General features: G+C 33.8%; 2 protein-coding genes across 3 annotated transcripts; one reads left to right on the top strand and one right to left on the bottom strand.

Annotated features, from left to right (window-relative positions):
- Positions 1-1,891: 1,891 nt before the first annotated feature.
- LOC102612864 (DNA-directed RNA polymerase V subunit 5C) lies at positions 1,892-4,839 on the top strand. 2 transcript variants are annotated; one of them, XM_052431661.1, is made up of 4 exons: positions 1,892-2,397; positions 2,503-2,679; positions 3,518-3,601; positions 4,706-4,839. In XM_052431661.1, exons 1-4 carry the CDS (start codon positions 2,140-2,142, stop codon positions 4,829-4,831), a joined length of 645 nt encoding a protein of 214 aa, XP_052287621.1. In that variant the 5' UTR covers positions 1,892-2,139; the 3' UTR covers positions 4,832-4,839. The 2 variants fall into 2 exon arrangements, with proteins under 2 accessions (XP_052287621.1, XP_052287620.1); XM_052431660.1 differs by having other exon boundaries at positions 1,915-2,397; positions 3,488-3,601.
- Positions 4,840-11,724: 6,885 nt separating this feature from the next.
- Positions 11,725-12,243, bottom strand: LOC127899370 (uncharacterized). Its single transcript, XM_052432729.1, has one exon. It carries the CDS (start codon positions 12,241-12,243, stop codon positions 11,725-11,727), a length of 519 nt encoding a protein of 172 aa, XP_052288689.1.
- Positions 12,244-14,055: the final 1,812 nt, after the last annotated feature.

Below are 14,055 nucleotides of genomic sequence, written 5' to 3'. Positions count from 1 at the left end.
TTAACAAATATATAAACGATCAATAAATGAGTCATACCCATATTTTGATATTTTAATATTGATGTTTTGATATTTCGATACAATTAAGAAATGGATCATGTCAGTGTTTTCTTAAACTTGATACGACATAGTTTAACTCAATTAAGTAACTCACATGTTAAAAATTCTCTAGTATTCTCACAAACTCTGTAGCTCCGCCAGTAGCTAGTAGTGTGGGAGTCATTGTCTGAGCCTTTGTTATTGTCTTTGACACTATTTGTTTTTTAATTGTTATTTATTCCTTTCTAAGTTTCTAACCATTTTTATAAGGGAGCCCCTATGTTACAATTAATGTAACATACACACTCAACAACAACCACACAAATTGTGTGGGCCCATTATTTGTGTGGTTGTTGTTGAGTGTGTATGTTACATTAATTGTAACATAGCATTTGCCTTTTTATAAGTTCGCGATGAAGATTTCAAACTACTTAAATTGTGTGGCTCACTTTTGTTGAAAGAAAAAGTTGCTATGATTGTGATTTCAGACAAGACATATTATTATGGAGGCAAAGCTTACGTTACATTAGTTGTATGTTACAGTTAAAAATTTTTAAATCCTTAAAAAAGATAATAATTATTGAAAAGGTCAATAATTTTTATAGTTTTACTTTACACCCTCAAGCTGCAGCCAGGTAATAGAACCATTAGTCTTTTAATTTTTTTTAAGTTCTCCATTTATATTTATAAAAAATTTAGTACTAAATTATTCAACTTTTTTTTCTATTTTATTTAATTGAATCTCTAACTTGTTTAATCTTATATCTATTGAGTATTTATTGATTATATTGATGGTCTCTTATTTTAATAATCAATATTGAAGCTTTTTATGAATTGTTTAATTTTATTAAATTCTTTACTTAGTTGATCTCTTAACTTATTAATTTATTTTATATTTCCTCCATTGAAATTATTAATTTCTAATATTTTGTTTACCCTTTCTATGATTAATTTGAGCTTTCTAATTTATTTAATAAATACAGTGACATTTAATTTAATTGATTATTTCTCCACATGTTTGAATTATTGATCAGATCAAATGGTTGAAATCTTTCGTTAAAGGTTTTGGTAATTTATTCACTGTAACTTCTTTTTAATAATTCATTAGATTTATAAGATATATATCACATATAATATCTCTTATAATTCAAGATACTAAATTTAGATTAAAAAATCTATGTGACATCACTGATAGTATGTATTTAGGATGAAAAATAGATTGAATGTGTGTGTGTGTGTGTGTGTGTGTGTCTATGTGTTAGTTAGAAGAAAAACCTAGTCTATGTCTCAAGAGAGAAAATAAATTATAAATGTAGGTACAAAAATTTATTCAGAATTTGTGATTTTTATGAATATAATAATAATAATTTAAATCTTTATAAAAATATAGTAAAAACTTTATAAAGTTTTAAAAATAATTATAAAAGAGATGGATGAGGAAACCATTAATTATAAAAAATTAATGAGGACTTATTTGAAAAAATAAGTAAATATATGATTAGAAATAAAATTTTCTATAAATAACAATTACACATGTACTTTGTTTTAGGTTAAAATTATTTTTATCCATTAAATTTAAGAAATATCAAAATCAATGAGCTATATTTATTGATTGTTTGTTACATTATTTATAAGGTAAGCTTTGCCCATTATGGAAATGTGTTGGCCGCCACTAGTTTAGTGGGAAACGTTTTCACGTAATCGGTGAATAAGGATGTCTTTATTCGTAGCGTTGCTCTGATTTGAAGGTTCATCAAGGGTGTTGGAGTGGAGCATTTGGAACAAAATATATTCTTGTTTCCTTTTCCTAATGAGAACGATCACTGTCACATTTTGTCAGTGAGACCTTGGCATTTTAATCGTTCTTTATTGGCTCTCTTTCCTTTAGCTAGCAATAGGGAATAGTCTAGTCAACAATTTACTAAAATAATTCACACGGCCCAAAAAACAAAAGATATTTTACTCTTTTAAATATTCGTAACTCCACCTGTCCTTTTCCCTCAACGTAGCATTGTTGCTCCTACGGAAACAGTGACAGGGCCGTACGTAGAAGCGCAAGAAGCGACCAAAAGGAGCAAGAAAGCGAAGCGAATTCCGGAAATGGGCGGCGGCGGAGGCGGCGGCGGCGAGTGCATAACGAGGAGCAGCCACGTGATGGAGGGAGGCGGTAGCTTGGAGAGTTACAGATATTACCTCTCTCGACGCACCGTTCTGCAAATGCTCAATGATAGAGGCTACGCGGTTCCCAACTCGGAACTCACTCGTTCACTCACTGAGTTCCGTTTTACTTTTGGCGACAAATCTGACCTTGAAAGTCTCCGTCTTTGCCTCCCTCTCCGCTCCAACCCCTCCAAAAAGGTAACATTTTTATTTCCATTTCATTGTTATTATTATTAATTTAATTTTTAATAATAATAATAATAATAATAATGCGATTCTTATTTTATTTTATTTATTGGTAAGATGCTGGTTGTGTACTTGGGAACTGAAGAAGTCAGGACGCAAGCTATTCGGGGCCTTTACGGTCAGATTCTTAACAAGGAAGCTTTACATGGACTCATACTGATTTTGCAAAGCAATATGAACACTTTTGCTCGGAAAGAAGTGCTAAAGTTTCCATTTAAAGTTGAGATTTTCCATGTAGGTTACCCTGGAACTCCCATGGCTATGTAGAAATTTGGCTCAGCATTTGTAGACTTATGGGTGTTGTTATGAACTGGAACTAGTATGTCAGCATATTGATAATTAGTATGTTTTAAATGTATTATAGAAGATATCTCATGCTATTGTTTGTGTTGTCGTTGGTTTTGTTGTTACAGGTGACTAAGTGAGTCACAAGTTTTCATTGCTTTCGTGGAAATTTGCAGAACATGTTTGGGGGTTGAGATTGGGATTGTAAACTTTTCAGTTATGAACTATCTAAATTCTGAAGATCTTCCCAAAAAAATAAAATAAAATTCTAAAGATGAAGAAACCTTCTAGAGTGGTACAAGAGGTGTGGGGTTATTTATATTAAAAAAAGAGTACTAAGGATTAAGAAATTTGCTTTAGGAAGTTTTTTAGGTTTTCCTTGTGGCTGCTCCAAACACTTTGTGGTGCTTTGTCATGGATCCATATTCTATTTATTCTATTTACTGCTGGTTTTCCATCCAAGGTATCAGTTGATATTGCACTTTAAATGTTTGAAGAGTGCTGCTTAGCCCTGCTAAGATGTAAGATCTGGCAAGTGGGTCTTCTATTGTCTATGGTACCAGTAGCTTTAGTAGCTATATATTGTTGGGGTTTGATGTCTGTTAAATGTTTTTGCCTGTGATGATAGCTAATGATTAATGCAATTTTTTTATAATCATTTTAATACTTTGAGACTGCACAAATGCTATGGATAATAGAGGTTTTGGTTCTGTTTATTTGAATTTGACAACAACTTACGTTTGGCTTTCCCTTTTAGATCACTGACTTGTTGGTCAATGTAATGAAGCACATTTTGCAACCAAAGCATGAGGTGCTATCTGCTGGGGAGAGAGACAAATTACTGAAGAAGTACAAGATAGAAGGCAAGCAGGTAACTATTTTAGTTAAACAATAAATGCATCCTTTGACGTTCATAAATTTAATGACTCTACATTCATATGCATACTATTGATGGAAAAAGTTCTTGGGGTATGGGATCATTAACAAATCGAAGCCATTACTTAAGTTGACGTGTGGAAGTTTTTCTCTGTCTTGGAGTAACTCCCTTTTAAATTTCTTAGCGTCCATCCCATTGTTGATATTCAAAGCCCATTTGTTGATGATTAACTTGTTCAATTAGAATGCCGGTTGCAGAAAAGGAAAAAGGAAGCAAAGAAGTGATCAATTTGTTGGATTTTTTGCGTACTCAAATTGGCCATAAGTTGTAGATCGCTGGTTTAAACTCAAGGGTTCTGTTTTTAATAATCAAATGCTGCAATTTAGGCCAGTGCCATTGACCGATGCATCTTGTCATGAACGTCCTTTTGCTGACCTTTGGTTCATGAATGGAGTTCCCATCTGCTCAGTCTCTTGCTAATTCCATCTGGCTGAATATTTGGATTTCTTCATGTCTATAACTCAGTGGTTGAGAGTCAGTGTGCGGTAGTACTGGTGGTTTATGGACATAGAACTAATGAGAAAAGATGTCTAGAAGTTGTGAGCTCAGTTTTATTGGACACAACTTAAGATTAAACGATATCTAATTAATTAATATATTAAGCCAGGTAGAATTTTGTTAGGACGCTTTGGAGCTAAGTAATCTGCTCAACCATATAATGCAAGCTTAGGCTGCATAAATGAACTTCAGCTACGTGGAAATTTTTTCTGGGCATGAAATTATAAATGAAATATGGCCTATACGTCTGATAGTTTGCAATTGAATTCATCAACTTTGAACGTCTGGGGGCTACCTCTTATGTCTTGATTGGCTTTTCTCTTTAGTCTGAGCAATATGTAAAAAATGGGTTGTGACTTAGAAAGAGGCGTCAATTAGCCTATGTGTCATGAATCAGGAAAAGAAGTATGCCATGTAAAGAATATGGTGGATTCTTTTTGATAACAGTGTTCATTTGTCTATGTAACTGCTCATAAGTTTTGTTGCATGATTGATCAAAGTAGAACACCAACCTACCTCTATTTTTATCTTGTCTATCAGCTCCCTCGAATGCTGGAAACTGACGCGTTTGCTCGATACTATGGACTGCAGAAGGGCCAGGTGGTGAAATTTACTTACTGTTCTGGAATTGCTGAATTTCTTGAAACCTACCGCTGCATTCTCTGATGCTTCCCTGTGTATTATATGCTCATTAAAACAGTGTTGACAAGCTAGCTAGATACATATTATATACATGGGATGAAAACATATATCAGGATACATGCTGACCATGTGTACATGTACAAGCAAAATGAGCTGTATATTTTGACTAGTTTATTTCAGAAACTCAATGGCTCAATAGAATTTCATTTGCAGAATTGAAAAAATTGCCATTTCTTTTATTTAACACATTGCATACCTCGTAGCTGCTTCTAAGCCGATAGTTTCTAAACAAATGTTGTGAATAGTTTCTACACCAATCTGCTTCACAACACTGCAATCAGTGGGATCAATCCGTGAAAGATCAACAATGCTACTTTGACATAAAGTAGATTGAAAATTTTTACACGAAAATAAAATGGCACCGTTTAATTTTGTTTTTAAAAAATAAGAAAAAAATGAATTAAAAAGTAAATTAAAAAGAAAAGAAAAGAAAAGCAAAAGTCACTGTAACAAATATAAAAATGCCACCTTGCTTCTTTATTATTATTATTATTTTTTTAAACTTAATTACCCATCAAATATGAGAATCTTCTCTTTTTGTTTTTTCAATTAAAAGGTTGTGTCAAATATAGCAAACGCAAACCAGCACTCCAGCAGATTAACTGAAAAAATTTTATTTACTAACTTCGTTGATCAGCAATAATGTCTATGAATAACTCAATTTTCATAATATAAATAGAAAATAAATTCACAAAATTTCTCTACATAAAATGACCATTATACATTAATAATAAAAAAATATCATGATACCCAATTGGCACAGAAAAAAAGACAGTAGCGTTTTTAATTTTAAATGAATAACAGAAAAATTATCAGTCGTTAAACATAAATTTATCCTGTTATAAAATATTATAAAAGTTGGAATTTATTCAATTTTTCACCATATGTTTACAAATTGTGTCAACCATCCACAAAAAAGGTAACATTACACTTGTAAAATAACTACTATTATAATTTATTTTTCCTTTTGTTTGGTCATTTTTAAGGGTAATTATATCTTTTTTGTGGACAGTTGCAAATTACAAACTTAGGTGAAAAATTAAATAATTCAAATTTTTAGAATGGGTAAACTTTTTGAAAGAAACCAAAAAAAAGGTGGGATTAGGCCAGACCCCTACCTATAAAATAAATCAGTAAATAAGTAAATACATAAGGGGGGACATAAATCAAATCTCCTAAAGCAAATGTAAGTCTATAAAAATAGAAAGAGAAGTATAAAATGATCAATAAATAAGCAAATACATAAGTAGGCGGACGTAAACCAAACCCCCTAAAGTAAATATAAGTTCATAAGAATAGAAAGAAAAGTATAAAATGATTAAATGGAATAAGAAAGGCATCAGTCCTAACTTCTGACATGAGGACCAATCTCCGCATCCAAATACAGAATACCAAATAAGCCTGCAGGAAGATCCCGAGAGCACAAGAAATGCCGATTAACCCGATGAGTACAAGCCCAATTGGGCAAAAAATCTGTAGCAGAAGTGGCCTCCCGAAAGACATGCCTCACCGAAATTAGAAAAGAAGAAATCAGAGCACACACTCGACGCAGCGAATAAACATAATCCCAACGAACATGACCCTAGGAATGAATCCACGAAACCGCCGTGGCCAAGTCTGACTCTACCTCAAGCACAAAGTAATCGAGCTAAACAGCAAGATCCTACCCCTCACAAACTATCACAAGCTCAGTGTAAAGGATCGGCTAGTAGCCAAGAAAAGACCCAAAAGTAGCCAAAACCAACACCGCGATGATCACAGAGAATACCACCCGAAGCAGCCATCCTAGGATTGCCCCTAGAGCAACCATCCACAATCAACTTTGCAAACCTAGGAGGCGCCCTGATCTAAGAAACTATTCAAATCGGTCTCTTGGGTGGAGTTATGATCGCAAACCTTCCACAATCTGAGTACACAAAACTTCCCTCAACTGAGCAGACTTAAAACCAAAGAAGTTAGCAAACCAAAGGAATTAGCAAGCCTGAGATCCAAAACCACCCTATAAATAATCGTATCAATAGAGAAAGGCTAGGAACCAAACCTGAAAGTATTGTGAGCCTTCCAAAGGTTGCTGCTTCCATGAATAGGGTAAAGTTAAAGTGGAGGACCATAAATTCCCGTTAATAATAAAACATAATTCTAATGTAATTTAGATTACATTATAAAAGTCTATTTTATTAAAAAAAATGGTAATTATTTACCAACTACTTATTTTTTTGAGCTTTTTACTTATTTTTTTGAGTTTTTTTAAAAATATATAATTTTTTTAGACTAAATTTTACTTGAAGTTATATTATTTTGTATATGTTCACTTCCGTTTGGAGATTATTATAGCATTATTGATGTCATAGGGGTAAATTAGCCATTTTACCAGTGCAGCTCCCAAAACGATGTCGTTTTGTAACTTTGATTAGAGAGAAAAGAAAAGAAAAAGGCAAACTAGTCAAGAGTAGGACAAACAACGAGAATAGCCATTGTTTGTTCACACATTAGGTGACCCACCACCATACATGAAGAACCAGCAAAGAATTGTAATTTTTTATTTAGGGGGCGGCAAAATAATCATTTACTCAAGATTCCACTAGTTTTCTTAATTTGCTTAAGATTCCATTAGTTTTCTTAACATTCTCCAAATAGTAGTGGACATGTGTAAAGAAATGTAACTTTAGGAGGAATTTAATAAAAAAAATATTTATTTTTAAAAAATTCTGAAAAAATAGGTGATCGATGAAGAATTATCATAAAAAAAGGCAAAAGGAATTTACCAAAAACACTGGTGGCTCCTTTGGCGGCTGTTGCGATTATAATTTCAAATTAAAATTTTCAACATAAAGTGCCCTGCAACTTTGTACTTGACCAAAGTTCAAAGTGGGAGTAGGTGGAAGCTAGAGTATTGGAGTAGCTAAGGGCAAATAAGTGAAAAAAATGAAGTAGTGAGTAGCAATTGAATGCAATTTTATTTTGAAAATGGTGGTAAAAATGTAACTCAATACTTCATTGTTAATAAAACAAAAATTACTTTATACGATCCGGGGGTAAAAAAAAGGAAGAGCAATGGACACATGTCCAACACACAAACGGTGAGTGAGTCAGTCGCTAGCACCCAAAACGAGTGATTGACCACAGCACTGCTCTGTATGTTTTACATTATCGCTACTTAACCAATTAATGAATGTGCTTAAATTGGTCATACCAACTTAGAATATCAAGTTCTATAAACTTATAGGCTTTTTACTATTTCATAATTAAAAAAAAATCAAAGATTTATTTATGGGCGAAACCTTACTGGGTTTCAATGCACTACTTCTTGCTTACAAGGTGTTTTATTTCTTCTCATTTTATTTTTATTTCCAGTAATGATCATGTTCAACAGAACCAAGAGTAAAAAATACCTATGAGAAAAAAATTATAGAAATTAGTGCTTGAAATGAAAAAGGATTTAGTTACAAGAGTTAATTAATTTTACCCCAACTCTAGTTTAAATCGTTATATTTTAGTCCCTGCATATTACTATCAATAATAGGCACATGTTAATTCAAAATTGATACATTTTACTCCACTCACAGATAGATAATAGGCATAGAACATGAGTGATGCTACATATTCTAAAATTAATCTCAAAAGATTCATTTCAATTTCATTCAACATTTGAAATGAAAAAGATAAAATAGGGTCATTCTAGTAAAAAAAAAAAACACTACAGTATCAGTAGTGGGAAAAAATTGAATTGTTGAATAAGATCCAATGGTTCATAATAATTAATTAAGATTACGTTAAATTTTTAAAATTGACCGCCTTTTAAAGTGAGAGTAATTAAGATAAAGAGCCGAAAAATAATGTCTGCATTTTTTTTTTTTCACATGGTAGTAATCTACCCAAACACAATTCTTTTAATTGAGATTCAACAACGAAAGCAATACAAATATGACCTTTGTAAGAATAAATCTAACTAGTTATACTTTGTATCACAACATTATACGTCAATTAAAGAAGACATATATCCATTCTTATATATCATTACATTTTTGGATTAATATTTTATTTTATAAAAATTAGAGATTGGGAGCTGGCCATTTATGTTTATGCACTATGAGTGGCTCTGAGAGTAAAACCTTTCCACTCATAAAGTTATAAGAAATAGTCCCTTGAGGGGAATAAATTATTACTACCTTTTTATATGAGTATGACATTCATGGGAGCTTAATCTTTAATATTAGATTACAATGGTTAGACTCCGAAGTTAAGCTTATCATTGTGATCACCGAGAGGTAAATAAATTAGAGCTTAGACTGGGATCACAATAAACATATGTATTTGTGTGGATTTTCAAAAGATTATTTTGATATTTGCATTATAAAAGTTTTTTATTAGCCTATTTAACATTGTGTTTATATATGCTTTAGCATAAGCACGGGCATGCAAATTTTTCTTTCAAGTCTTCATATGAAAAGAATTATGTTTGTTAATTCTATTTGCAATTTATGATTTATAAATTTTGTTATTATCTTAAGTTTTATGGATTGATGTGTGGGAGCCACCTCTCTAGTGCCAATATACTGTGAAGTGCCATGAATAGTGCAAAGTGCTACATGCAGGGTATGTATTTTTTAAAAAGACAATTGAAGTTTTAATAAGTTTGTTATTTACTTATTAGGCACCTATATGTTTGTGTGGAGCCTTTTGATATGTGTGGTCTTTCTTTCAGATTAGTATATAACTCATGATCATTATGTGATATATGATATATGTAGTCCTACTAAGTGGCAACAATTGTGGATATTCCTAAAATAAATCTAATAAGATTTATTAAGTGATTCATGAAATATGAAGCCTATGAATGAAAGTAAGTTTATACTCATGCCAATCCATGCATATGCATTGTATATATTATGTATTTAGTTCGCTATATGAAAAACTAATTTCCTTATTGAGTTTTTTACACACACTATATTTTATTGTGACTTCCAGATGGCTGATGGATCTAAAGTGTGATGGATTTAGCAAATTTGCTCACATTCTTTGGTTCCCTTAATTTTTGAAGATTTTTTGACATGTGTGTTTTAACTAGATTTTGGCAAAGAAAGAAACCTAACTAAATACAATGAATTTATAAATTAAAAGGGTTGTGGTGCTTAACATAGCTAGGTGTGTTGTTTGTTTGAACTTTCCTTGAAGCTTCAAAAATAATGGAAATGATGGGGGGTTTGGATGAAATCTAAATCTAGAGAGGATGGTTTGGAGGGCTTTGTTTAACCTGCAAAATAGAGAAGACTAGTTACAGGTGGAGTTAGCCATGGCTGGTGACTACACTTTGATGTTCAAGTTAGTTTTGAAGCTATATTTTTGTCCCAAGAGTGGTGGCTAGAGGTTGAAGAAAACCCTCAGCCTTATTATTGCGTTTGTTTTTAACAAGTGAGAAAAATATAACTTGAGCATCTTTGTGTAAAGCACTTGGGGTTACATCTTTCACCATGCCACCTAGTGCATTTCTATTGGTGTTCTTTGTTGCATTGGTAAGGATATTTCTATCCTTTTGCCCATACGACCTTTGGGGCCCTTTACAGCATGCTCGAAGAGTAAGTTGGCGTGTTATTTTCATTCTTACACGTGCTGGACTCTACTAGGTGATCCAACATGTCTTTAAAAAGGCCACCCTGCAATTGTTGGCGTGTTAGTTAGGACAAATGGTCCCAACTATTTTAATGAGCCATTTTTGACTTTTTTTACAAGTGTGGCAACCTACTATTCCCTCTTTTTAAGTAGTTCCTTATTGTCCAGTGTTTTCCTACCTGTTGTCGTCTTGCTTCTCTGATTGTCCAGTGTTTAAATATATACATGTAAATATTCCCTTATTGACTTGTATACATATTACTTCTTGTATTTTAAGCCTTGTATCGGCTATTAGGATTGTAAAAGTCTGCTTTACCAGAAAGCCTGATCAAAGAAGGATATTTATCTGCAGCTTCTTACTATTAAAATTTTTCATTGTTAGTCAAACGGTATGAAATGCCTTATGTGTAGAGGTGGTGACTAAGATTCAGAACTCTTAATATGCATGAGTTCATTTATTCCTTACTGTCTTCATTCCAACTTTCGTTTTTGGCAAATGTTTCCTTTGTTTAACATCTCATTGGGTGGAATAAGTTTTAGTTTGCATAGGAGAATTAGCTACTAGAATTCCAATATAAACTTTTCTTTAGCTGCAAGATATTACAATGATAAGTACGAAGCTTAGGAGCCTTTTATTGAGCTAGTAGATGGATTTTTTAAGGTACTACATTCGACCATTAAAGTCTGATCCATTAATTGGCCCAGGTATAGTCTTAAGCCATTTGATTGTACATTATAATTGTTCAATAAGGTGCACTTTAACATTCCCCCCACGTGTAAGCCTGGCAAATGATAATCAAACAACCATGTGAACAACACACAGGGTAAATATTAGTAACCAAATAAAGAACAGAAACAGGGTTGGCCAATATTAGGATTGCTCTACATTAGGTATCTAACATTATTTAATACTCTATTTAGTTTTTTTTTTAGAAGAAAAACGGTTTTCATTCATTCAAAGAGTTAAATAACTCCATAACTTCTGAAGGGTACGAGTCTACCCATACAATAGTTTTACACTTCTCTAAAGCTAGCTTTGCTATAGAGTGAGCAATAACATTACATGATCTTGGTGTTTGCTGGATTTTCCATGCATTGAAGCCTTTCAAGCTACTTTGCAATTCTGCAACTAACCATTAAATCTCTGTTATGCTACTCTTCCTGTTGTTGACAAAATCTACTGCCTCCCGGGAATCCGATTCTACAATGACTCTTGCCAGACCTTTCTCTATAGCTACACTCAGGCCCTAATTCATTGCATCAGCTTCTGCAAAAGTTACATCATTGTGAAGTTTTGTACTCTTGACAGCAGCTGCAATAATATCTTTATTTGCATCCTTTATGATTATCCCCAAGCCTACTCGGTGTTCCTCTAGGTTTATGGCAGCATCTACGTTAATTTTAACCCAACCTGAGGGTGGAGGGCTCCAGCATGTTCGAGTTGTCATATGGTCCCTAGCCTTGAGAATTCTTCCTGGAGCTTGAATCCTTTTGAAAGAATCAACAACTGCCTCTGCTTTGGCTGCTGTTATGTAGGGCTCGTCTCTTTTTCCCCTGAATAAAAAAAGATTTCTTGCACTCCAAATTACCCAACACAGAGCTATCACCAGATCAGCATCGTTTTTATCCATTATTCTCACTGCTTCATGGACAAAACTGAGGATGTCTTGGTGAGCTATATTTCCAATATCAGATGCAAATTTAGTGGTTTTCCAGACTACACGGGCTGATTTGCACTCCATTAGAGCATGGGCAGTGGTCTCCATCTTAGTTCCACATAGTTGGCAGGTTGGCTGTGGTAATAATTTCTTCTTCCACAAGTTCTCAGCGATTGGGAGTAAATTTTTTGCTGCCCTCCATATAAAAATCTTAATTTTTTCTGGTAAAGACAAGGTCCAAATGACTGACTATTAGTTTGTCTTTTGATTTGAGCAGCTCGAGATGTCTGGGAATTTCTCTTTCAATGCCACCTGATAGCCACTATTCACAGAGTAAATCCCTTTTTTTATCATAGTGCCAAACTATTTGATCCTCCATGGGTCGGCTGGGGAGAAGAATTCTTAAAATCATCTCGACATCTTCTTTTGCAAAGTGTTGATTAATCAAGCCTTCATTCCACTGGTTAGCAGCATTAATCAAATCTGAGACTCTTGAATCGATGGGTAGAGATGGAGAGGAAATTGGTTTGAAGGATGTAGGCCTTGGCATCCAGTTTTCTTTATAAACCTCGACTTGCTTTCCATTCCCGATCCTCCATCTGATCCCTTTGTGAATCACTTGTCTCCCCCACAAAATACTCTTCCAAATGAATGAAGACTTACTTCCCAACCTTGCATTTAAGAACTAACCATTCTTGAAATACCTAGCTTGCAGGACTCTAGCCACTAGAAAGTTAGGAAATTGAATAATTCTCCAACTTTGCTTAGCTACTAGTGCCTGGTTAAAGCTTGCAAAGTCTCTGAATCCCAGTCCTCCTCTTTGCTTGGCTTGGCTTAATTTCTCCCATTTTGCCTAGTGAATCTTTTTTTTTTCCTTATTGCTGCTCCACCAAAATTTGGCTATTACTTATTGGATATCATTACAAGTACTTAAGGGGAGTTTGAAGACACTCATTGTGTATGCCGGAACCGCCCGAGCCACTGCCTTGATCAAAACTTCTTTGCCCCCGCATGAGAAGAATTTATGCTGCCAATTGGTGATTTTGCTGGACACTTTCAGCTTGATGTCATTAAAGAACCTCGATCTTTTCCTTCCTATCATCGATGGCAGTCCTAAGTATTTTTCGTGTCTAGAGACTACATTCAGCTAAAAGATGTTCTTGATTACTGAGATGGCTCCACTGCTCGTGTTTCCGCTAAAAAACATGGAGGATTTGTTGTAATTGAAGAGCTGTCCTGATGCAGCTGCATAGGCCTCAAATATCCTTTTCAGATGCAAAAAATCTGCTTCTAAGGCTCTTGTGAAGATGAGACTATTATCGGCAAACAATAAGTGAGATATGATGATATCTTTGCTGAATTTTAGTCCATGGATTAGGCTTTTTTCTTCAGCCCTTTACAACATATTTGAGAATGCCTCTGCACACATAAGAAACAGATAAAGAGAGAGAGGGCATCCCTGCCTTAATCTTCTTTGTGGTTGGATTATGCCCTTGGCTATCCCATTGATAATGATAGAGAAAAAGGATGTTGTAATGCATCTCATGATCAAGTTAACCCAAGTTCGGGCAAATCCTAATTTCAGCATTACATATTCCAAGAACAGCCATTCCACCTTATCGTATGCCTTACTAATGTCCAACTTTAAAGCTACAAGGCCACTTCTTTTTCCTTTACAGTGTCTAATTTTATAGAGGCACTCATAACCTATGATAATGTTATCAGCTATGAGTCTATTAGGGATAAAGGCACTTTGGGATGGAGAGATAATGTTGTGAAGGTGGTGTTTTAGCCTATTAGCTATAGCTTTTGCAATAATTCTATAGATCACATTACATAAGCTTATAGGCCGGAAATCAGTCACCTTTCCAGGTTGTTTAACCTTTGGAATTAGGGCAATGTGAGTATGGTTGAGAGAAG

The sequence above is a fragment of the Citrus sinensis genome, chromosome 8 (genome assembly GCF_022201045.2).
Source record: "Citrus sinensis cultivar Valencia sweet orange chromosome 8, DVS_A1.0, whole genome shotgun sequence".
Classification (NCBI taxonomy): domain Eukaryota; kingdom Viridiplantae; phylum Streptophyta; class Magnoliopsida; order Sapindales; family Rutaceae; genus Citrus; species Citrus sinensis.
This window is presented reverse-complemented; position numbering and strand designations above follow the sequence as displayed.